Genomic DNA, 22,856 nt, shown 5'->3' with positions numbered 1-22,856 from the left:
CGTAATGACTCCCTCCATGGCCCACTGCCTGGACCTGTTTATGGCAAGTTTGGCCAGGCCCAGGAGCAGACCCACGAGGAGATCCTCTGACCTACCCTCCTCCTCCACACCAGGTGCCCAAAGATCAGGAGCATGGGGCTAAAGTGCAACCAGAAACAGAGGAGAAGTTTGCACATGAGAAGGAGATCAAAGGTCAATTGGCCATTCCTCATCAAGGAGTTGGTGATTGGTTGCTGGGTTCAAAACTCATCCCGTGCTGCTTGGAATCTGATTGGACATGGCAGCTAATTGATTAATGAACAAGGGTAATTGGCCATCACTGATGATGTCTTTGAATTTGTGCTTAATACCAGGGGTATAAATTCAAATTTGAGGGCAGTGGGGGATTGCATATAGTTGGTGTTAAGCTTTAGTGTATGCTAGTTATTGTGGTTTGCTGGTGAAGTCCCCATTGATAAGATGGCCTCCCAGGTTTGTCAAAACTATCACCAGGATTGTGAAGCTGCTGTCAACAAGCAGATTAACCTGGAGCTCACTGCCTCCTATCTCTATCAGTCTTTGGTGAGTGTTGTCTGTTTTTAAAGTGACTTGATGCAGTTAGATATATGTAAACATTACTTTTGTGTATCAAGCTCTTTTTGGTTTTGTTTTGGATAGTCTAAGTTCAATGTTTGGGTTTGATCTGCAGCTGCAGAACTGAACTGCTTTTGTGTGTGTATATGCAAAGATCTATTTTATGAATAAAATGTCACTTGAAATAAGTGACTTTTGAGCTGTTGTGGGAATGGCAGGTACTAAACAAATCCATGTTTAAACTCTTAGAGTTTTAAACTCTTAATTTAGTAATTGGCTGAAGGATGTAAAGAGCAAGCAGGTAAAAGGTGAGGAGTATATCAGCCATGACTGAAGCAGATGTGATGGGCCAAATGACCTACTTCAGTTCTTTCATATGAACTTGAGCTCTACACTAAGAAGCAGTTTGAATATCTGCATAGGTGACAGTGGTGATAGACTTCAGTATTGGAATAACTCACAGGCCAGACCCTGTAGTACTGCCCATTTGGGTGTTTCCTTCCTGGTGGTGGAAATTGAATAACCACTTGTATACCTGTTGTCTTTTACTGTGTCTCTTGTATACACAACAGACTTTCAGTTTGCACTTCATTCATTTTGAACTGAAAATGACAGTAAAACATATGAAGACAAAACATACACTAGATTTGGTATTTTCCAAAGCTTGCTATAATTAATATAACTTAATATTAGAAATGAGAATTGATATGCATTCCACAATCTGAGCTTTCGAAGCTGAGTAAATACTAGAGACAGCTCAAAGGTGCACCTGTATGAACTGAGGAAGAGTAACTTCTGAAACATGGGGAAACTTGTGCTTTTGTATCCAGGAGCACGTTGACCTAGGCATCAAATAAAATCCTAGCATTGGGACTTGTGGTCATGGGATTGCCTGGCTTCCCAACTTCTGAAAAGGGGTGCATTCCTTCAAAACAAGGATCTGAGCTATTTTCAGCAAAAATAGCATCTTCCTGTTTGGAAAGTTGTGAAGTTAACTTGATTTATGGGAGAAAGGTGCAGGGAATGTAACTTCCTGTTTTGAGACAGGACTGATGTGATGGGTTGAATAGTATCCTTCTGTACTATAACCACGAAATTGTTCTCTCTTCACACAACTTGGCAGGTTGTTCTGTAGCTATCTTAACCAGTTCATTGGCATAATGTCCCCTCTATGTAGCTAAATAGGATGTGGGTGAGAAGAGTCCAGATGGAAAGTGTTGTCATGGTTAGTCTCTCATCCATTCTCTGGATCTGACTGGACAATCCCCAAGACTGTCAAATGACCATCTCCTTGAGTTCAGTGGGAGTTGGGCAATCTGAGAATGGTGACACCTGTTGGACAAACTGGGTAAAAACAGTAGCTCTCTCTTGGGTTTCTAACTTTGCAGCTTTCTATCACTTGGACATGTGTATCTCTAAATTATTGCCAATCTAATTAGTGCCTGTGCAAAAAGTGCTTCCTTTCAATCTTTTTGAATTGAAGGAATTTTGACACTTCCTTCCTCTAGCTAGTCCTAATGATCTAGTAGCAATGTACCTATTGCTTTAGTGTCTTTGATACTGAAAGTCAGAGTTATTGAAGCTTCCAGTGTTGTACTGGCCAGTTGTATCTTTGGTTAATGTTGCTCCTTCTCTTTCCCATCCTGCCACTTAGATGCTGCAAGATTTAATCTTGCCCTAATACATTGACTGGACTGAATGTCTCATTATTACTGTTCTTTAAATTCTCAGGCAGTTGAATAGACTTTCTCCTGGGTGAATATCCCCATTTTTGGAATCATCTAAGATCTTGAACTCCAATCTGAGGAAAGTGGGTATTTACTTGTTATGGAGTAATTCACTGGCCCAGACAGAGCTAGGAAAGGGTTGGTTCCAGTTGTGAACTAGAATTGGGCCCAGTGCGTTAATGGGATGGAAATGGTTCTCTTTCAGATGTCGTACTTTGACCAGGATGATGTTGCCCTGCACCATTTCTCCCAGTTCTTCAAAGCTCAGTCCCAGGAGAAGCAGGAACATGCAGAGAAGCTGCTGAAATTCCAGAATCAGCGTGGAGGCAGAGTCTTCCTCCAGGATGTGAAGGTGGGAATGTTGGGGAGGGGAGGGAAATGGCTGCTCTTGTGATGAGTTCAAGTCAGTGACAGGATTTTCACATCCTGAAGGGAAAGTTCTTCAGGTTTCATGATCTCTGTACTGATCTTCAGGATAGTGAAGGTGTTTAGCATGCTTTCCTTTATTGGTCAGAGCAATGAATCTAGGAGTCAGGTGGTCATGTTGTGGCTATGTAGTGTTGTTTAGGCCACTTCTGAACTATTGTATGCAATTCTGGTCTCCTTTCCATTGGTAGGACATTCGGAAACTAGAGTTCTGAAAAGGTTAACAAGAATGCTGCCAGGTTCTCCCTTTAGGAAGAGGCTGGGGTTTTCTTTGAAGCATCAGAGGCTGCGGGTTTCCTTGCAGGCTTATAAAATCAGGCATGATAGGATAAACTTAGACAAGTCTACCCCAGGGTAGAGGAGTCCAGAACTAGAGGCCATAGGTTTAGGGTGAGGAGAAAGGTAAAGGAGCTAAGGGGCAACTCTTTCATGCAGAGGGTGTTCCATGTATGGAATGGGCTGCCAGTGGAAATAGGTATAATTCTACACTTAGCCATCTGGATGGGTACATGAGGGTTGAGGGACAAATGACTAGACTAATTTACCTAATCTGGTTGGCATGAATGAGTTGGACCAAAAGGTCTTTGTGCTGCACAACTCTAGTCCTGGCACCATGTGGATAAGAATGTCTCCACCTCATTGTGGGACTGAGATCCATCCTGACATACAAATTATTTTACCTGTCCCACAACCCCATGATCAAGAACACATTGACCTTTCCTGGGCTTTGTGCTTCACTGACACCCCAGTACCAAGCAAATTGCTAGAACTCCACTGGTTTCATCATCTCTATATGGAGAGAGTTAACACTGAATCCTGTTAACTTTCAGCTTTTGTGAAAGCAACCTGAAATAGCTAATTGTTCTGTCCTTTGTTTCCATGTTTCAGAAGCCAGAGAGGGATGAGTGGGGTAACGGTCTGCAGGCAATGCAGGTTGCCCTGGATCTGGAGAAGAATGTGAACCAGAGTTTGCTGGATCTACACCAACTCGCCACTGTCCAGACTGACCCTCATGTAAGCTTCACATTCTCATCACTGCCTGACCCTCAGGGCAACACTTCACACTGGCCTGATCATTGCAAGGACCCATTAGAGAACCATCAGTCTTGTCCTGAATAACTATATTGTAAATAAGGATACTAAATGAACAATGAAATACTGCTTGAAATTTAAAACTAAATTGTATTTCATTGACTGTAGCTGTCTCTGTAAAGAATGGTCTTCTCGAGCTCCATCTTGAAGATTCGAGCCCTAGTCCAGAGCCATGCACTGACTGTTGTACTACAGGACCCTGTCTCAATTCCTTCATGAAGAGCTGCCCTCCCTTTAAGGGGTAATGCCCTCTGGAACTTGGCCAATGTTCTAGCCTGTTCATGGCAAAACCTCATCTCTCGTAGGAGCTTGCTATGCTTTCTAACTATTCTTTCCTATTAGCATTCTTAGTGACTACAGTCCAAATATTCCTTGCACCATACCACTCTTCACTTTTTAAGTTTATCTCTTTAACCACTCACACCTCCCTGTAAACACTTTAGCACATTCAGTGGTCTAACCCTAACAGTGAATGTAATTTTTGACATGAGGCAGAAAACAGCATGAATATTGGAGAATGAGCTGGATAGAAACTCTTGTAATGTCTGTCTGCCTTCCTTCCAGCTGTGTGACTTCCTGGAGACCCACTATTTGGATGAGGAGGTTGAGATCATCAAGCGACTTGGGGACTACATCACCAACCTGAAGCGTCTGGGAGCTCCTGAGAATGGGCTGGGAGAGTACCTGTTTGACCGGCTCTCGCTGGAGGACAGCAGTTAGTGGGGCCTTTGACAGCAATCTCTTTACCTGCTTCATTCCAAAGCTGCTCCTGAATTTAGAAATGAGTAACAAAGAAATAGCTGTGTTGGATCACTTGACAATAAAGAAATCTGTTGATCTTGCCTATACTTGCTATTTTGATCACCTGGTTACTTAAACCTCAAGCTTGACTTGGTCAAATGATTCAGTGACTTATCTGAGTGATCACACTGGATTCTCTTTTGATTGAGGGTGAACAAGTTGTTATGCCTTTTTAGAAAGTGCTGACTTGATGGGAATAAGGTTTATGGTACTGCAGTCTTGATAGTGAAATCCCCTGAAAGGTGTGTAGGGGGAATTAAATTACAACTTACATCCCATGAAAAGGGGCTTCACTTTGATTTACTGTTGTGTACTGAGATAGTGAAAAGCTTGCTGCTGTACAAGCAGATCATAGTAACCAAGGAAAGATCCAAAAGACTTAACATAAGACTATAGTGCACAGACACAATTAGCATTGTTTGGCCTCTGCTCAGCATCTGACTGTTATCTGAGGAATGCTTTTTGGTAAAAGGCAGAAAGATACCATCTGTTCCTGGTCTGTAACTACATTCCAATCCTACATTTGATACCTGACTTATCTCACCCAGCTCACTGGGAGCAAGTCCCAAACAGTTTGAAACAGACTTCTTAACTGCTGAATAGTGTGTATTACTCTTACCACTACCCTAAATTGAGCATGTTCTACTGTTGAATTCACTTTCACTGTGGTATCAGGCAATTTGTGACCCCTCTTGCAATGTGTGGGCTTTAAAAACCTCCTAAGGAGATGGTCTGGATGACCGATCAGGTTAGAACATTTGACACTAGCATAAAAGGACAACGAAGCTGCAGGTTATTCCTCACATTAGTATGAATGATGGGCGGGGGGGGGAAAGAAACAAGGTTTTAGTGACTGTACGAGGTTAGGAGTGGTTAAATTTAAAACCCTCAGGTTGTAATTCCTGGTTTGCTTCCCACTGCCAGCTCCCATGGAGGGAAGGGGGTAAAAGAGTTACTTCAATGGCTGGAGAAGTGCTGATACGTTCAGAGTCTTGGCTCATTGGGATTATTTTCTGGGACTGGAAACCCTGCGTAGAGGAAAGAACTGTTTGTTACACCAGATGCACTCTGTCTAAACCAACTGAATACTGCACCCACACTCACCCCTCACTCACTACTCAGTTTGAGCCTAACATCCTAAACCTGACTGGGATTAGAAGTGTTGATGCTCACAAGAGTGCCTAAATTGATTTGGAGCAGGCCAAGCCTCCTCCAAATATAGCCAGGAGACAATCTGCACCTTTAATGTTTCTTATTTAAAAGCAAGTGTAAGGTGCTATGTTCCAGATGTGATTTGATTGGTTCCACCACCCTCTTTAAGCAAAGCATGCTTTACCCTTACCCTACAGTTAAAATATAAATGAGAATCATTGTATTGGAGCATTTAACAGAATAATAGAGTATCTAACTTTTAAACACTAATTCCAATCTAGTGACATTCCACAAATACACCCATGACAAAGTCAGTCAAATATAATATCTCACATGATTCGGGTAGTAAACACAGATGTTGCAGCTTTCACATTCCCCCTCTTTCCCTCCCCTCCCCCTCCCCATAACAGCTGAAATAACTGGTTTTGAGAGCCTGACTCCACCCAGTCTGCCAACCAGTTCCCTATCCAGGTCAGTACATTAGCGTTAACCCAATGCACAATAATACTTTTGAGAGGTTAGTAAAGGCACACATTAACTCCAGCCTCCCAGATTTCCCTGATCTGCTACAATCCGCCAACCATCATAACAGGTCTATGCCAGATGCCATCTCCCTGACTCAACACTGATCCCTGGAACATCCGAATGACAAGGACACATATCTGGCTCCTATTTATTAACTTTAGTTCCAGCTTCAACATCACAATTCCATCATGACTCATCTCCAAACTCCTAGAGCTACGACTTTGCAACTCAACTTCCTGACCCACAGACTGCAATCAGTAAGGGTAGAGCTAATACACCTCTAACTGCTGTGGTTCTGTTTGCCGAGCTGGAAGTTTTTGTTGCAAACGTTTCGTCCCCTGTCTAGGTGACATCCTCAGTGCTTGGGAGCCTCCTGTGAAGCGCTTCTGTGGTGTTTCCTCCGGCATTTATAGTGGCCTGTCCCTGCCGCTTCCGGTTGTCAGTTTCAGCTGTAGTGGCTGGTATATTGGATCCAGGTCGATGTGTTTGTTGATGGAGTTTGTGGATGAGTGCCATGTTTCTAGGAATTCCCTGGCTGTTCTTTGTTTGGCTTGCCCTATATACCGGCCACTACAGCGGACAGCTGAAACTGACAACCGGAAGCGGCAGGGACAGGCCACTATAAACACCGGAGGAAACATCACAGAAGCGCTTCACAGGAGGCTCCCAAGCACTGAGGATGTCACCTAGACAGGGGACGATACGTTTGCAACAAAAACTTCCAGCTCGGCGAACAGAACCACAGCAACGAGCACCCGAGCTACAAATCTTCTCACAAACTTTGAACACCTCTTTAACACTGATGCCCTGCAAGGCTGAGCACTCAGCCCCTTACTGTACTCCTTGTACACTTAGGACTGTGCAACAAACACTATATTGGACAGACAGGCAGGAAACTAGCGACCAGGATACACGAGCATCAACCAGCCACCAAAAGACGTGACCAACTATCACTAATATCCACACACAGAGACAACAAGGAACGCCAATTCAACTGGGAGTATACATCCATCCTGGGACAGGCTAAACAAAGACACACATGGTAATTCCTACAGGCCTGACATTTGAACCGGAACTCCATCATAAACACACTGATTTGGATCCGATTTACCAATCTCTCAGAAAAAGAACCGGAAATGATATCACCCACCACAACAGACCAGGACACATAAACAGAATTCAGGACATTATACCAGCACCTCACCAGAGGCTCAGTGATGATGTAACCTGGCATGGTGATGAAACATCTGAGAACAAACCTTCCAGCTCAGCGAGCAAACTTGTACAATGAAAGGGGAGTGGCTAGTTCTCCCAGCTCAGCTTTGCTCTGGTTTGGTTTGGGCTTTAGCAGTAGTGTTGAAGAAGCTGCTGGTCCCAGAGAAGCAGGTCCAGGAGTATTCTCTCTCTCTCTCTCTCTCTCTGACTTCTCTCCTATAAGAATCCATGTTCGATTTTACCTTTTGTGCCAAGGGGTGTTTATGGGGATCGTTGCAAGTATTTGGAACAGCATCGTAAAGTTGGGATAATCTGTTGGGTTTTCGGAGCGGTTAAGTTATTTGGTATTCTGCTCTCTTTAGTTTGTGTTTCATTCAGTAATCTTGTAAATCAAATCTGTTTTGTTTAAAACTAAGTGGTTTGACCAACTGCATCTCTCCTGGAATATCCGCTGTACACCTGCTTAAAGCAACAGGCAAAGTTAGAGTCTGAGCTACTTTCTTGAAATGTTTTGAAGGGGTCTGGCCTGGTCTATAACACAGTCCATCATGAAAACCAGCCTTCCATCCACTGACTCCATCTATACTTGCCTCAGGAAAGCAGCCAACAAGATCATAAATGCTTCCTACCCCAGTTATACTCTCTTCCACCCTCTTCTTTCAGGCTGAAGATACAAAAATTTGAAACCCCACATCAACAGATTTAAGAACAGCATCTTCCCAGCTGTTGATATTATGAACAAACCTCTTATACATTAGAATTGATCTTTCTCTGCACCTTCTCTGTAGCTCGAACATTATATCTGCATTCTATTCTATTCCCCTGATGTATTTGTGTAAGGTACGATTTGTTTGGGCAGCACACAGTACAATAGTTTTCACTGTATCTCAGTATGTGTGACAATAATAAATCAACAAAATCAAAAAGTATTATCATTAAGTATTTTTATTGTTATTTTCAGTTCAAACATTTTCACAGTTTGCACTTGAGAAGGAGATCAAAGGTCAATCAGCAATTTCTCATTGTTGATTCTGATTGGTTCCTGGGTCCAAATCACATCCTGTGCTGACTGGAACCTGATTGGGCATGGCAGCTGAATGATTAATGAACAGGAGTGATTGGCTATCACTGATGATGTCATTGAATTGCTGCTTAATTCCAGGGGTATAAATTCAAGTTCCATGGCAATGGGTTATTGGTTGTAGTTGGTGTTAGATTTATTTTTGAGAGAGGTGCTTGTGTGTTTTGGTGTCTACTTTGGCTAAATGGATTCTCAGGTTTGTCAAAACTATCACCAGGATTGTGAAGCTGCTGTCAACAAGCAGATTAACCTGGAGCTCACTGCCTCCTATGTCTATCAGTCTTTGGTAAGTGTTTTTTTTTGTCTCTGTTTTAAGGGGCTTCTCTTAGGAAGTAAATTTCCCCTGACATTATGGGAAAATGTAGGGAATTGTAACTAGTTCTAATCTGAGCCCAACCAGGCTGGGCTCAATGATATCCCTCTGCACTAATGTTGAAATTTTTGTTTTTCATCTAGACTTGATCTGTAGCATGTTGTTTTTTGTAGCTGTCTTAAACCACTAAGCCAATGGAGCTAATACTAATGATGTCCTATATATAATAGATGGAAAGTGCTGTCTATGTTAGTCTGTAACACACTCTGGATGTTACTGACCAGTGCAATTCCTTGGGTCTGTCCTTAAATTATCTCTCTGCACTGGCTTAATGGGAGTTTAGTCACTCATGTTGAGGAGATGGAGATATCTATCGGACAAGCTGGGTAAAGGCAGCAGCTGTCATTAATCTTACAGTTAAACCATAAAATCAGAAACCAATTACTTCATCATAGAGATGTACAGTGTGGAAACAGATCCTTTTGGTCCAATGTGTCCATGCTGACCAGATATCCCATCCCAATCTAATCCCATTTGCTGATACCAGTTGTACATCTCTTGATTTCCTCTGCTTTGTTACATCCCCTGGGCAAATTACTTGTTCATTTGATGTCATGCTGCTCTTCAGCCTCTCAAATGTCAAATTGAGGAGCTAGGGCAAAAGAAAAATCAGACAATGTCCCTTAATGACTGCCAAAGGCTCTGACATTGAAAGGTTTGAGAGGTTAGTGATGGCACACACCAACTCCAGCCTCCCAAAATGCCTCTACCTGCTGCAATTCAGCAAACATCGTAACAGGTCCATGCCAGATGCCACCTCCCTGACCTTGCGCTGATCCCTGGAACATCTGGATGACAGGGAAACCTACATCTGGCTCCTATTACTTTTTTTAGACACAAATGGAAGCCACTAGAAAAGCTCAGCAGGTCTGAGGAAGGTCACTACACCTGAAACATTAACTCCAATTTCTCTTCACAGATGCTGCCAGCCTGCTGAACTTTTCCAGCAACTTCTGTTTTTGTTTCCTATCTTACAGCATCCGCAGTTCTTTCGGTTTCTATTTATTGGCTTTAGCTCCACCTTCAACACCATAATTCCATCCAAACTCATATCCAATCATTAAGGTTTTGGGACTCTGCAGCTGGATCCTTGACTTCCTGACCCACCGACTGCAATCAGTAAGGATCGGCTACTACACATCCACGATAATCCTCAACCCCAGTGACCTGCAAGGCTGTACACTCAACCCCTTACTATACTCCTTATACACCCTCAACTGTGTGGCCAAATTCAGCTCTAACTCTTTCACAAATTTGCTGATGACACGGCCGTAGTGAGTTGGATCTCAAACAACAATGAGACAGTGTATGGAAGGAGATAGAGCGCTTAGTGGTGTAAAGATAACAATCTCTCCCTCACGAAGGAGCTGGTCATTAACTTCAGGAAGCAGAGTGGAGGGCACACCCCTGGCTGGATTGATGGGGTTGAGGTGGAGTTGGTCAAGAACCTCGCGTTCCTAGGAGTAAATATCGCCAATGATCTGTCCTGGTCCACCCACACGTCAAGGTACACCATTGCCTCTGTCCTCAGGAGGCTAAGGAAATTCGGCATGTCTGCAATGATTCTCACCAATCTCTACAGATGTGCCGTACAGAGTATCCTATTCTGACGCATCACAGCATGGAATTGCAACTGCTCTGCCCAGAAATTAGTTGTGACCACAGCCCAGTCCATCACACGTACCAGCCTTCCATCCATTGACTTCATATCCATATCCTTCCTGCTGCCTCAATGTTATCACTTTAAAAAGGTTATTTTGTCTGGGTTTTTTTTTTGAACAAGATGGTAAAAGTTGAGGAGCCAGAGAGTCAAGGGAGCCTTTGGTTTTTTATTTAATAAACACTCCCCTGTACAATGGAAAGGAAATAGCCAGTTCTCTCAGTTCAGAGGCTTTCTAGTTTTTTTAGCTGCAATAGTCTCAGGATGTGAGTACCAAGCTTCAGTAAGTGATTCCGAACTGACTTACTCTGAAATCTCTCTGGATGTTGTTCCCTCCAGCCTGTAAGAATCTGTTTCGATTTATCTTTTTGCCCAAGGCTGTGTTTATGGGATGTTGCTGGATTGGAACACTTAATTAGTTAAGTTGTTGTTTTGGGTTGATTACGTTTTCCAATGGTTAAGTTATTCTAAATTCCACTTTCTTTTGTTCGTGTTTCAACTGTAGTGTTTAAATAAATGGTGTTTTGTTTAAAGCTGATTGGTTTGGCCAGTTGCATCAAACCTGGAACACCCACTTCACCTCTGCCTTTAAAATAAGGAAACATTAGGGTCTAGGCTACCTTCTAATATTGAGGGGTCTGGCTTGGTCCATAACACAGGAAAGCAATCAACATAATCGGAGACCCCTCTCTCCCCGGTTATACTCCTCCATCATGCAGAAGATATAAACATTCAAAAACACGTACCAACAGATTGAAAAGCAGCCTCTTTCCCACTGTTATCAGACTTCTGAACAAACCTTTCATACATTAGAGTTGATCTTTCTCCGCACCTTCTCTGTAGCTGGAACACTATATTCTGCATTCTGTGTTCTAGTACCTTGATGTACTTAAGGTATGACTTGTCCGGATAGCAAGCAAAACAAAACTTTTCACCGTATCTCAATACATTTGACAATAACAAATCAAATCAATTTTATCTTAAATTACATTTAACTGTCACTTGCAGTTCAGATACTCTTAACTTGCACTTCAGAAGGAAATCTAAGGTCAATCAGGAATTTCTCCTCAATGGATTGTTGATTCTGATTGGTTCCTGGGTCCAACTCTCATCCTGTGCTACTTCTAATCTGTTTAGACAAGGCAGCTGATCAATCGATTGATTAACAATTGGTCATCACTGATGTCACCTGAAGTGCTGCTTAATTCCCAGGGTATAAATTCAGATTCATTAGCAGTGAGTGTTTAGATGTAGTTGGTTTTAGGCCCTCTTAGAGTGAGGGAAGTGGTTGTGTTTTGATGGTGATTTGGAAAAAGCCTACTGTGGCCAAATGGATTCCCAGGTCTGTCAGAATTACACCAGGATTGTGAAGCTGCTGTCAACAGGGTGGTCTAACTAGTCCACACCAACACTATAACCCACCCAGACCCATTCCTCTACCATATTTCCCCTGACTATGCACCTAGCTGACACATCTCAGCATGCATGGGCAGTTTTGCATGGGCAGATGAACCTGGAGCTCATGGCCTCCTATCTCAGTCTCTAAGTTTGTTTGTTCTGTTTTAAAGTGGTGTCTATTATGAAGTGAAGTGATGTGGGATTGTACCTTTAGTGTTCCTAGTCAGAGATAGCCCAACCATGATGGGCTGCATGATCTCCTTCTGCACTAACATGGAAACTGTTTTTCCTTTCATCTAGACTTGATCTGTAGCATGTTTTTTTTTGTAGCTGTCTTAACCACTCATCAAATGGAGCAATACTAATGGTGACCTTCCATATGTAATGGATGCAAAGTGCTGTCAATGTTAGTCTTTAACACACTCTCTGGATGTTACTGACTGGTGTAATTCCTTAGGCCTGTCAACAGAGTATCTCCCTGTACTGGTTTAATGGGAGTTTGGTCATCCCTGTTGAAGTGATGGAGACACCTATTGGACAAGCTGTGTAATGGCAGCAGCTATCATTAATCTCTCTCTTGGGTTTCTGATTTTACAGCTTCCTATCACTGACTTAAATGTACAGCATAGAAACAGATTCTTTGGTCTAACTCCATGCTGACTAGATATCCCAATCTGGTCCCACTTACTGATATCAGTTGTAAATCTCCTGACTACTTCCTCTTTTACGTTCCCTAGGCAAATTAATATGTTGAATTGAAGGAATTATTAAATTTCTATGGTTCTAACCATTCTCATTCCACCCCTCCAGGGTGGAAATAGGCCATTTGGTCTAACTAGTCCACACCAACACTATAACCCACCCAGACCCATTCCTCTACCATATTTCCCCTGACTATGCACCTAGCTGACACATCTCAGCATGCATGGGCAGTTTTGCATAGCAAATTCACCTAACTTAGTATTGGGATAGTTTTAATGCAATAATTTGCATGTCAGGGCAGATCTGTCCCCACAAGGGAGATGGCTGGCTCAGTGGTTAACACTGCTATCTCCATAGCACCAGGGACATGGGTTTGATTCTGCATTGGGTGACTGGAGTTTGCACATCCTCCCTCTGTAGGAGGACCCCCATGTAGATGTGGGGAGAATGAGTGGAGTTTGCACTGTCACCTGAGGGGGGTGGGGGGGAAATAATTCACTCCCAGACAGCAGCTGGGAAAAGGTTGGTTCCAGTTGTGAACTAGAATTAGGCCCAGTGATGTGTAAATGGTTCTCTTTCAGATGTCGTACTTTGACCGGGATGATGTTGCCCTGCACCATTTCTCCCAGTTCTTCAAAGCTCAGTCCCAGGAGAAGCAGGAACATGCAGAGAAGCTGCTGAAATTCCAGAATCAGCGTGGAGGCAGAGTCCTCCTCCAGGATGTGAAGGTGGGAATGTTGGGTGGTGGGAGTAGGATGTGATGTGGGAGAATGGCTGCTTGTGTGATGTGGTTTCAAGTCCGTGACAGGGTTTTCACCTCCTGAAGGGGAAGTAACTAGTTTCTCTAGGTTTTTACTCAGTTTGATCCTTCCATACTGACACCACATGGACCAGAATGTCCCATCTTTTGATTAAATTCCCTACAGTGTGGAAACAGGGACTTCAGCCTGACAAGTCCACACCAACCTTCAGCAGTCCCCCAGAATCATTCCCTACACTTACCCCTGACTAATGCACCTAAAACTATATATGGACAACTTAGCATAGCCAATTCACCTGACCAGCACATCTCTTGCAATATGGGAAGAAACACATGGACAGTCACCCAAAAGAGGAATAAAACCTGGGTTCCTGGTGCTGAGGCAGCATTGCTAACCACTGGGCCACCCATCTCTTTTGTGGGGACTGATCTCTAGCACAAATGGGCAAGGTGAAACCAAAATCAAATTGCTGGAGAGATCAAGAGTCTCTTCTCCAATCTATGGAGAGACATTAAGAGTCCCATTATTCTTCAGAATTGGTGAAAGCAACTCTGAAGTATTTAATTGTTCTGATCCTTAACTGTCCTTTGTTTCCATGTTTCAGAAGCCAGAGAGGGATGAGTGGGGTAACGGTCTGCAGGCAATGCAGGTCGCCCTGGATCTGGAGAAGAATGTGAACCAGAGTTTGCTAGATCTACACCAACTCGCCACTGCCCAGACTGACCCTCATGTAAGCTTCACCACCTCCTCATTCTCATCACTGCCACACCCTCAGGGCAACACTTCACTGGCCTGATCATTGCAAAGACCCACAGACCCATTACAGAACCACTACAGTCTTGTATCGCTACATTCTAGTTATAAGTAGGAATATCAAATAAACAATACTGTTTGACATTTAAAACTAAACGTGCATTTCACTGAGTGAGACTGTATCTCCATAGTGAACACTCTTGAGCTCAGCTTAGATTCAGGTCTTTAGTGTTGTACTACGATGAACTACTGATGGTGTCCTATCCCTGTCACAGCTCCTCATGGAGTTGCTTGCCCTTAGTAGGGGCAGTGCCCTCTGGACCCTGGTCAGTACTTTATCCTGCATTTTGACAATCATCTGCTCACTTGTTGGAGCTTGGTAACTGCTGCATTTCTACTAGCATATCTGTGGTACAATCCAAACTTCCTTCCACAACACCAGGTCTCTTTCAACACTCATACCTTCTATTATGCTGTTAGGATGTTCAGTGAATCATGGGAGAAACATAATGTTATGGTTTAATTTTGACATGAGGCAGGAAACCACTTCAACATTGGAGAATAAGCTGTAAAGAAACAGAATTTTGTAATATCTGACTCTCTCTCTACCTTCCTTCCAGCTGTGTGACTTCCTGGAGACTCACTATTTGGATGAGGAGGTTGAGATCATCAAGCGACTTGGGGACTACATCACCAACCTGAAGCGTCTGGGGGCTCCTGAGAATGGGCTGGGAGAGTACCTGTTTGACAGGCTCTCGCTGGAGGACAGCAGTTAGTGGGGCCTTTGACTGACTGCAGTCTTTGTCTGTTTGTATCCAACTCATTGGGAGAATTTCTCCAGAAAGCAAGAACTTGTACTGAAGAAACGAATGGGAAATAAAGATCACTGATGTCCCTCGTTCTGTTCTAATCAGTGGCTTTAATTTTCAGTTTCTTCCAAAGGATTGGAATCTGTTCCAGAATCTCTGGCCTATCCAACTCCAAGAGTGACTACGCTGGAGCTCTTGACTTTTTTGGGGTGGGCTGGATTTGTGCTTCTATTCCATTTCTGCAAGTTGCAGAAGTAGCTCTTCCAGGAGCACAGTGGGTGTAAGATACTGCAGTTTTAATCAGACATTCCCTCTGCAAAGGGGAGGTCTGATGGTGAAAGCTGAGCCTGAATTTTGTATTACAGGACAAAATGTACTGTGCCCACCCCACATACAATGCCTCAGTCACCCATTTGATTTGGGAATGGCATTTTTCTTTAGATTACACCCACCTGTTCTGTAACAATACCCCCCCAATGCTATCTTGCCCCGAGGTTTTCTGTCCTCTTGCTGAGGAAGACGTCAGTTGTGTACAGTGAATTTGCAACAAATAATAGTTTACAATCCAATTCTGAATCCTCTAGAGTGGGGGAGGGAAGGCTCTATTCAGACCCTGAGAAGCAGCTTTAGGCTGTGGTTTCATATTCATCCTGAAGGGTTTATGCCTGAAACATTTTTTTTCCCCCCCCACCCTCTTCTCCTTTGCTGCCAGACCTGATGTGCTTTTCCAGCAACACATCTTTAACCTCTGATCTCCAGCATCTGCAGTCCTCACTTTCTCATTCATAATGCACAGGGTTACTGAACTGTTCCCAGGAAGTGAGCTGCTCCTTTGCAGGGCTGGTATGGATAGGCCACAGAAACCTCTTACAGACTGTGGGTAATTCTGGTCTCCTTTCCATAGGAAGGATGTTGTGAAACTCTCAAGTTCAGGATAAGATTTGAGGATGTTGGAGGGCTTGAGCTATGGTGAGATGCCAATAGACTGAGGCTGTCTGAGATTTACAAAATCATGAGCAGTTTGAATAGTCTAGTCATTTTCTCAGGGTGAGAGTCCAGAACTAGAGCATATAGATCTAGGGTGAGAGGGGAAAGATTTGAAAGGGACCCATGGGGCAACTATCCATCACAGATCAGTGTATGGAATGAGTTGCTAGAGGAAGTGGAGGCTGCTACAATTACAACATTTAAAAGGCATCTGACTAGGTACATGAATAAGAAGGGATGTGGGCCAAGTGCTGGTAAATGGGACTGGATTTATTTAGGTTGCCTGGTCAGCATAGACCAGTTGGACTGAATGGCTTGCTTCTGGCCTGTACATCTACTTACTTTACCACAATACTAGCATTCTCTATAGATCCTGCATGAAACACACATCGCTAACAATAGTGACAGCAGGTCCTGGACCTTCCTGTGGCTTGTCACTTCAACACAATCCTGCCCCCGTGCCCACATGTCTGTCCTTGGCCTGCTGCAATGTTCCAGTGAAGCTCAACGCAAACTGGAGGAACAACATCCCCTCTCCCGCAAACTGGAGGAACAACATCCCCTCTCCCGACCAGGCACGTTCCAGCCTGCCAGTCTCAACATTGAATTCAACAACTTCAGGTGATTATCTCACCTCGACTCCTCTGTTTTCATTCTGCTCCGTAATTTTACTTTTTTTTTAACACTGTTCTGTACCTCTTATTTCTTGATTGTCTGTCTCTCTTTCTCTCGCTCCCCACTCTCTCTCCTTTTTCTTCTCCTCTTCCCCTTTTGTTACCCTTCTCTGTTTCATCTCTCTTCCCCCCCCCCCACACATTTTGACACAAAGCACTGGTTTCAGCCTTGGTCATTCACAGCTCCTAATCTCTCTATGCACTCTCATTATCACCACTTTATTGCTACCTTTGCTTCGGGAGCCATGACTCCCCTTCTCTCAGCCTAGTATAAATATCTCCCTATTTCTCCCTTCTTTTAGCTTTGACGAAGGGTCAGTTAGACTCAACATCAGCTCTTTTCTCTCCTTACGGATGCTGCCAGACCTGCTGAGATTTTCCAGCATTTTCTCTTTTGGTACTCATCATCTGTTCAACAGGCAATTCCTCCTCATCTTACTCTAACTCAGGAATCCTTCCCAGTGCATTGGGACAGTTATTATTGTTTCTTTCACGACTACTACCATTTTCACTCAACAACCACATGTTCTGCCTAACATTTATCTATTCCTAGGCTGTAGTTACAGTCTATCTTGCATCTGAAATACCCCACCAGCTCATTGTAGGCAGGGGCCACTGAGAACATCATAATAAATGGTTTGAAACAATAACATTTTCACTTTTGCCCAGACGATGCTGAGTACACTCCCATTGTCTGACTGTCCTGAATTGGATACATTGCTCCATTACTGACTCATTCCTGAAGAAGGGCTTATGCCCGAAACATCGATTCTCCTGTTCCCTGGATGCTGCCTGACCTGCTGCGCTTTTCCAGCAACACATTTTCAGCTCTGATCTCCAGCATCTGCAGTCCTCACTTTCTCCCCATTACTGACTGGTCTGCCAGTAAAAGTAAATTCCATTAGAATAAAATCTTCCTTTGCAATGTCTGGGGTTGTGGGTTCAAACTTGTGAAAGAAGTTGGCAAAGAGCATGGGACGAATGGTCTCATCTGCCATGTATTAATTGAGTCAAAAGATCCTGCAGCCCAAGCACACTGATATCCCAATAAGAGTTTCAATTATGTGAAAATTCCAGTAGTAGCAATGTACCAGGGCAATAAGTATTTCTGCCATGTTATTCCAACACCTTCGCCGACCTAACTCCTGCTCGAGGTAGAAGGAAGGGGTTCCCCCACACAGAAGCAGTAACTCCACAGATATCAGAAAGAAGAAATGGGCCCGGCAAATTGACCAAAGCCATCTATCCATCCCATGTCAGCTCAGGTAGAAGGTGGTGACAGCAGTGAGGACTGAGGTAAAAACAATGACTGCAGATGCTGGAAACCAGATTCTGGATTAGTGGTGCTGGAAGAGCACAGCAGTTCAGGCAGCATCCAAGGAGCAGCGAAATCGATGTTTCGGACAAAAGCCCTTCATCAGGAATAAAGCAGTGAGGACTGGCCAATTATAAAACCCAACTCCAAACCCACAGTGCACTCCTGCTGTACTGACCTTTGACCCTGCCAGTCCTCGCCTGGTAAAGCACAGTGTATAATTTCACACCAACAATATTTGAGAAACTGAGTTCAAACAATTTCTGAACTGATCCTGACCCTGGACAAGGGCAGCAGCTGCAATCTACAAAAGGTCACAGGCATCTCTTTTCTTTGAGAGAGAGAGAGAATTAGTGTGGGGTTTGAGAGTAACTGCTCCACCAGCCTGGGGAGATAGGAGCTCCATGAATTTCATGGCAGGGACCGGGGAGTTAGACCCCTGTTGAACTAAACCAGCTTTTCTTCTCTCCCCGCTCCCATTAGAGACGATATTGTCTCAATGTGCACATCAGCACAGAGCAATTGGGCTGAATGGCCAGTTTCTGTGCTGTTCACTTGATGTAATTTGATGTGCACCTGCCAGAAAATACCTCATCACAAACTCTCTGGTTATCCTTAACACCATGAATAACTCAATATGGATATAATACAATGGTGGGCACCAACATGATTCCAGTAACTAGTTCGAGGATGATTAGACATAGACATAAACATCGCTGAGATACTCAGGTGACTGGGGTTTGGTTTAGAACATAGAACCTAGAAAAGTACAGCACAGAACAGGCCCTTTGGCCCACGATGTTGTGCCGAGGTTGAATCCTAATGTAAAATATAATAACTTAACCTACGCACCCCTCAAACACTGCTATCCATGTGCATGTCCAGCAGTCGCTTAATTGTCCCTAATGACTCTGCTGCCACCACCACAGCTGGCAACGCATTCCATGCATTCACAACTCTCTGCGTAAAGAACCTACCTCTAACGTCTCCTTTATACCTTTCCCTTAGTATCTTAAAACTATGACCCCTCGTACCCATCAAACCTGCCCTGGGGAAGAGTCTATTATAAATAGACTTTAAATAATCTAGAAATAATAGCCTATAAATAGACTTAGGTTTATAAATGCGGCTTCCTGTGTCTTGTGAAATCTGCAAGGTAATCACAGAAGGTTCCATCATTTGTCCATTTATCATCAGTTGCCTCTGTTGGGTGACCCATAAACATACTATTTCTGTTGCTTTATACCAATTGAAAACTGTTTCCTGAAAATGATGCTCTATTTTCCATGGTCTGCCAACACTACTATTGGAATGTTAAGGGAATATGCTCCTCAGAGTTACAAACCAATATAACTCTGCCAATTGGCTTCAGGCTTCTCTTCATATACTGCCCCACATGGTGTCAAAATGAGGAGTTAGAGCATGTTTACATAAGTGTCTATTTTCCTGTCATTTCCAGTTCAGACCCTTTCTGAATTTGCCTTTGAGAAGAAGGTCAAAGGTCCATCAGCAATTCCATCATCAATGAGTTGTTGATTCTGATTGGTTCCTGAGTTCCAAAATATCATCCTGGGCTTATTCAAATCTGATTGGATGTGGCTGCTGATCAATTGATTAACAAGAGTGATTGGTCATCATTGATGATGTCATTGAATTACAGCTTAATTCCTGGGGTATAAAGTCAATGGGAGAGGGGATTTGGATACAGTTGGTGTGTGTTTGTTGGTGGTAGTTTGGTAAAAGGTTCTATTGGTAAAATGGCTTCCCAGGTTTGTCAAAACTATCACCAGGATTGTGAAGCTGCTGTTAACAAACAGGTTAACCTGGAGCTCACTGCCTCCTACCTCTATCAGTCTTTGGTGAGTGTTGTTTTGGTTTAAAGTGACATCTATTTGTGAAACTGGAATGCTCCAAGTAGCTGGACTGTTCTTTATCTCTTGCCCCTTGTAGTGAAATGGTTAAGGAAAAACTCCTTTGACCATGAGTCCATCAGGAAGTAGTCAACATTTCCTGTCCTTGGAAAAGTTGGATCCTGTGATGTGGTTCCCCAAGCAGTCTATCCATGTCATTTGATGGAATGACTCCTTATGAGAACTTTCCAATCAGCACCAAGATATGGCTTGGCTGTTGATGAGAATGATAATGCCTGAGACCTTTCATGTGCCTGGTGTGTCTGAGTGCTATTTGAAGCAGCTGAGGGGTCTGTACAGACTCTCTCAATCTTCTTCTGAAATGTACCTTTGTAAAAGAAGCATGGAGAAAAGTTTGTTTTTTTTTTTTGAGGCTTGTCCTGACTAGCTCTCCACTCCCTGGTTTGTTCCTGAGGATGCACACTGAGAAACAGACTTTCACTGGAGGGCCACCTCAGTGAAAAAGGCTGTTGGTCTGCCTGAAACCTTGACTTCCAGGTCAAGGAGTTGACCCTGACTGTCTTGTAGATGGTATTCCAAGGTCTGGGACTGTTGAGGGAAGCCCTAAAGCTGAGGGCAGTTGGTGCTGAGGGGAAACACCACTAAAGACTTCTAATTTAAATTAGGGCCTGTTCAGTTATTGGGTTCTCCTGGTGCTTCAAATATAAATGGGTATAATGTGCAAATATGAAATGCTTGTGGCTTGTTTAGTTAGTCAGCTCCAGTCTGTTTCATAAGCTACTGTAGAGAGCTGGACTCCTAGTGCCTATGGATAGGAAGGTTATAAATAAAATACTATAACTTAAAAGGCACCTGTTTTATGAAGTGAATACCTTTCTCCATAAGGAAATGGAATGTGATCAGAGTCCTGTTAGATGTGATGGATGGATGGAGTGGTTTCCTTCTGTGCTGATGTTCATCTCTTCCTTAACACTTTTTTTTGCCCACTTCAACCATTTTGGTCTAAAACAATATTATATTGGTTTCTTCTAGTTGATTACTTGTCTGAAGTAGTAACACAAGCTTGAATTGTTGACTGTACCTTCATTGGGCTGTGGGATAGATAATTGATCAGAGCTGTAAATCTTCTCTGGGTTAGTCATAACATTCATTGTCTGGACACAATTTGGGCTTGTTGCCTTTCCCAGGGAAGTGGGTCATGGACTGACTCAGTACAGTGAGGTGGATTGGGTTTGGTGAATGGTGACATCTAGTGGATTAATGTCTACACTCTAAAGCTGTGCCTTTGGGTCCTGGTCTCTTAATGGAACCATCATCCCAATGTTAGACACTGCAAAGATTATTCTGTTTGCAGAGATCAGGGCCCAAGGGTGCAGTTTAAAGGGAGACTTTTTTTGTACAGATGAGAAACTACTTTTGTCAGAAGTGAATCTTTTAGAATTCACTGCTACAGAAGACTTGTTTCTCAACCTTATTCTCCTGCTTTCTCAAACTTTGATCCTCTTGATATTCAAGAACCTGTTGGCCATGTTTGGATAGGACAATGGCCAAATCTCTCCTCCTATCTTGTATTTAAAGACAAAAGCCTCATTAATCACCCAGTTGGGTTTAATCTTGCTGCACAATCCCTTTCTGATCCCAGATATATATCTAGACTTTTCCTTGTTACAAATACTTGGGTGACTTGTAGTTTGAATGGAATGTAAAAATGTTGGTTACTGTTAGAATTCTTGTTTTGAATACCATTTCCTGCCTTCCTAAACCCCTCCTGGTTTTCCCCAGGAGAAAGATGAATATTTCATTTCTCTCCTGTAGTATTTATGAAGGTCCTAACCATCCTTTCCCAATCTATTTCTTTTCCAGTGGTCTGTTGTTTCCTGGCTACACGTAATTTCACAATTTTAGTTAAAATGGTACATTCAATATAACATGGAGGTATGAGACTAAAACTTCACTTTGCCATGAAAGCTATCACTTCTGCAAGTTCTATATTGGATTTCAGTTCATCTACCTAATGGCTAACCTTTCATTGAACAGGACATTAGGTGAGAGACTGTTCAATTTCCCTGAGGAAATAGAAAAGATTTCCTGCTGAGTGTGGTCTGATCAGAGAGCAGCTGGGAAAGGGCTGCTTCTGGCTTTGAGATGTACAATTGGGCCCAGTGATGTGCTAATGGGATATAAATGGTTCTCTTTCAGATGTCGTACTTTGACCGGGATGATGTTGCCCTGCACCATTTCTCCCAATTCTTCAAAGCTCAGTCCCAGGAGAAGCAGGAACATGCAGAGAAGCTGCTGAAATTCCAGAATCAGCGTGGAGGCAGAGTCCTCCTCCAGGATGTCAAGATGGGAATGTTGGGGGGTGTATGGTTGGAGAGAAATGGCTCTCAATGTGGCTTCAAATCAGTGGTAGGATTTTCACCTGAAAGAGGAGCTTTGCCTGTCTGATCTCTCTGTACTGGCAAAGATTATACACAGAATAATGTACCCTAACTTACAGGGGGATGTTTATGCTATCTCATAATCCAACTGATCAGAAAATCATTCCTTGAACATCCAGTTTGAGTACAAGTGGGCAAGGTGACCTCCAATAGCTGGTAATTGTTCTGTCCTGGTCCTTAACTGTCCTTTGTTTCCATGTTTCAGAAGCCAGAGAGGGATGAGTGGGGTAACGGTCTGCAGGCAATGCAGGTTGCCCTGGATCTGGAGAAGAATGTGAACCAGAGTTTGCTGGATCTACACCAACTCGCCACAGCCCAGACTGACCCTCATGTAAGCTTCACCACCTCATTCTCATCACTGCCTGACCCTCAGGGCAACACTTCAGTGTCCCTGGAAGCAGGAATCCTGACTGTTCAACATTCAGTACTCCTTAATGTTGATACAACTGACCTTGCATCCATCTCAAAAGAACTGCAACAAAGACAAACTGCTGGTGAAACTGATTAGATCTGGCAGTGT

At 43.3% G+C, this 22,856-nt stretch overlaps 3 protein-coding genes across 3 annotated transcripts in view; all 3 read left to right on the top strand.

The window, feature by feature from the left end:
- The first annotated feature begins 388 nt into the window (after window positions 1-388).
- Window positions 389-5,354, top strand: LOC122542227 (ferritin, middle subunit-like). Its single transcript, XM_043679741.1, has 4 exons — window positions 389-561; window positions 2,506-2,652; window positions 3,615-3,740; window positions 4,383-5,354. The coding sequence occupies exons 1-4, from the start codon at window positions 460-462 to the stop codon at window positions 4,536-4,538; spliced, it is 531 nt and encodes a 176-aa protein (XP_043535676.1). The 5' UTR covers window positions 389-459; the 3' UTR covers window positions 4,539-5,354.
- A 3,357-nt stretch (window positions 5,355-8,711) lies between these two features.
- On the top strand, window positions 8,712-15,138 carry LOC122542226 (ferritin, middle subunit-like). The gene is made up of 4 exons (XM_043679740.1): window positions 8,712-8,878; window positions 13,307-13,453; window positions 14,091-14,216; window positions 14,860-15,138. The coding sequence occupies exons 1-4, from the start codon at window positions 8,777-8,779 to the stop codon at window positions 15,013-15,015; spliced, it is 531 nt and encodes a 176-aa protein (XP_043535675.1). The 5' UTR covers window positions 8,712-8,776; the 3' UTR covers window positions 15,016-15,138.
- A 4,587-nt stretch (window positions 15,139-19,725) lies between these two features.
- Window positions 19,726-22,856, top strand: part of LOC122542225 (ferritin, middle subunit-like) — a 10,605-nt gene continuing 7,474 nt past the window's right edge. Inside the window, exons 1-3 of the mRNA XM_043679738.1 lie at window positions 19,726-19,883; window positions 22,095-22,241; window positions 22,542-22,667. Coding sequence (XP_043535673.1) covers window positions 19,782-19,883; window positions 22,095-22,241; window positions 22,542-22,667 — 375 coding nt within the window. The 5' untranslated portion in view covers window positions 19,726-19,781. The remainder of the gene's footprint in view (window positions 19,884-22,094; window positions 22,242-22,541; window positions 22,668-22,856) is intronic.

The sequence above is a fragment of the Chiloscyllium plagiosum genome, chromosome 39 (genome assembly GCF_004010195.1).
Source record: "Chiloscyllium plagiosum isolate BGI_BamShark_2017 chromosome 39, ASM401019v2, whole genome shotgun sequence".
Classification (NCBI taxonomy): Eukaryota; Metazoa; Chordata; class Chondrichthyes; order Orectolobiformes; family Hemiscylliidae; genus Chiloscyllium; species Chiloscyllium plagiosum.
The sequence above is the reverse complement of the archived record's forward strand: the minus strand, read 5'-3'. Positions and strand labels throughout refer to the sequence as shown.

Excerpts from the sequence above, each read along its gene's own strand:
- LOC122542227 (XM_043679741.1), top strand. The coding sequence starts at position 460 with ATGGCCTCCCAGGTTTGTCAAAACTATCACCAGGATTGTGAAGCTGCT. Across the intron at positions 562-2,505 it reads CCTATCTCTATCAGTCTTTG|ATGTCGTACTTTGACCAGGA; the intron begins GTGAGTGTTGTC and ends GTTCTCTTTCAG. Across the intron at positions 3,741-4,382 it reads CTGTCCAGACTGACCCTCAT|CTGTGTGACTTCCTGGAGAC; the intron begins GTAAGCTTCACA and ends CCTTCCTTCCAG.
- LOC122542226 (XM_043679740.1), top strand. The coding sequence starts at position 8,777 with ATGGATTCTCAGGTTTGTCAAAACTATCACCAGGATTGTGAAGCTGCT. Across the intron at positions 13,454-14,090 it reads TCCTCCTCCAGGATGTGAAG|AAGCCAGAGAGGGATGAGTG; the intron begins GTGGGAATGTTG and ends TCCATGTTTCAG. Across the intron at positions 14,217-14,859 it reads CTGCCCAGACTGACCCTCAT|CTGTGTGACTTCCTGGAGAC; the intron begins GTAAGCTTCACC and ends CCTTCCTTCCAG.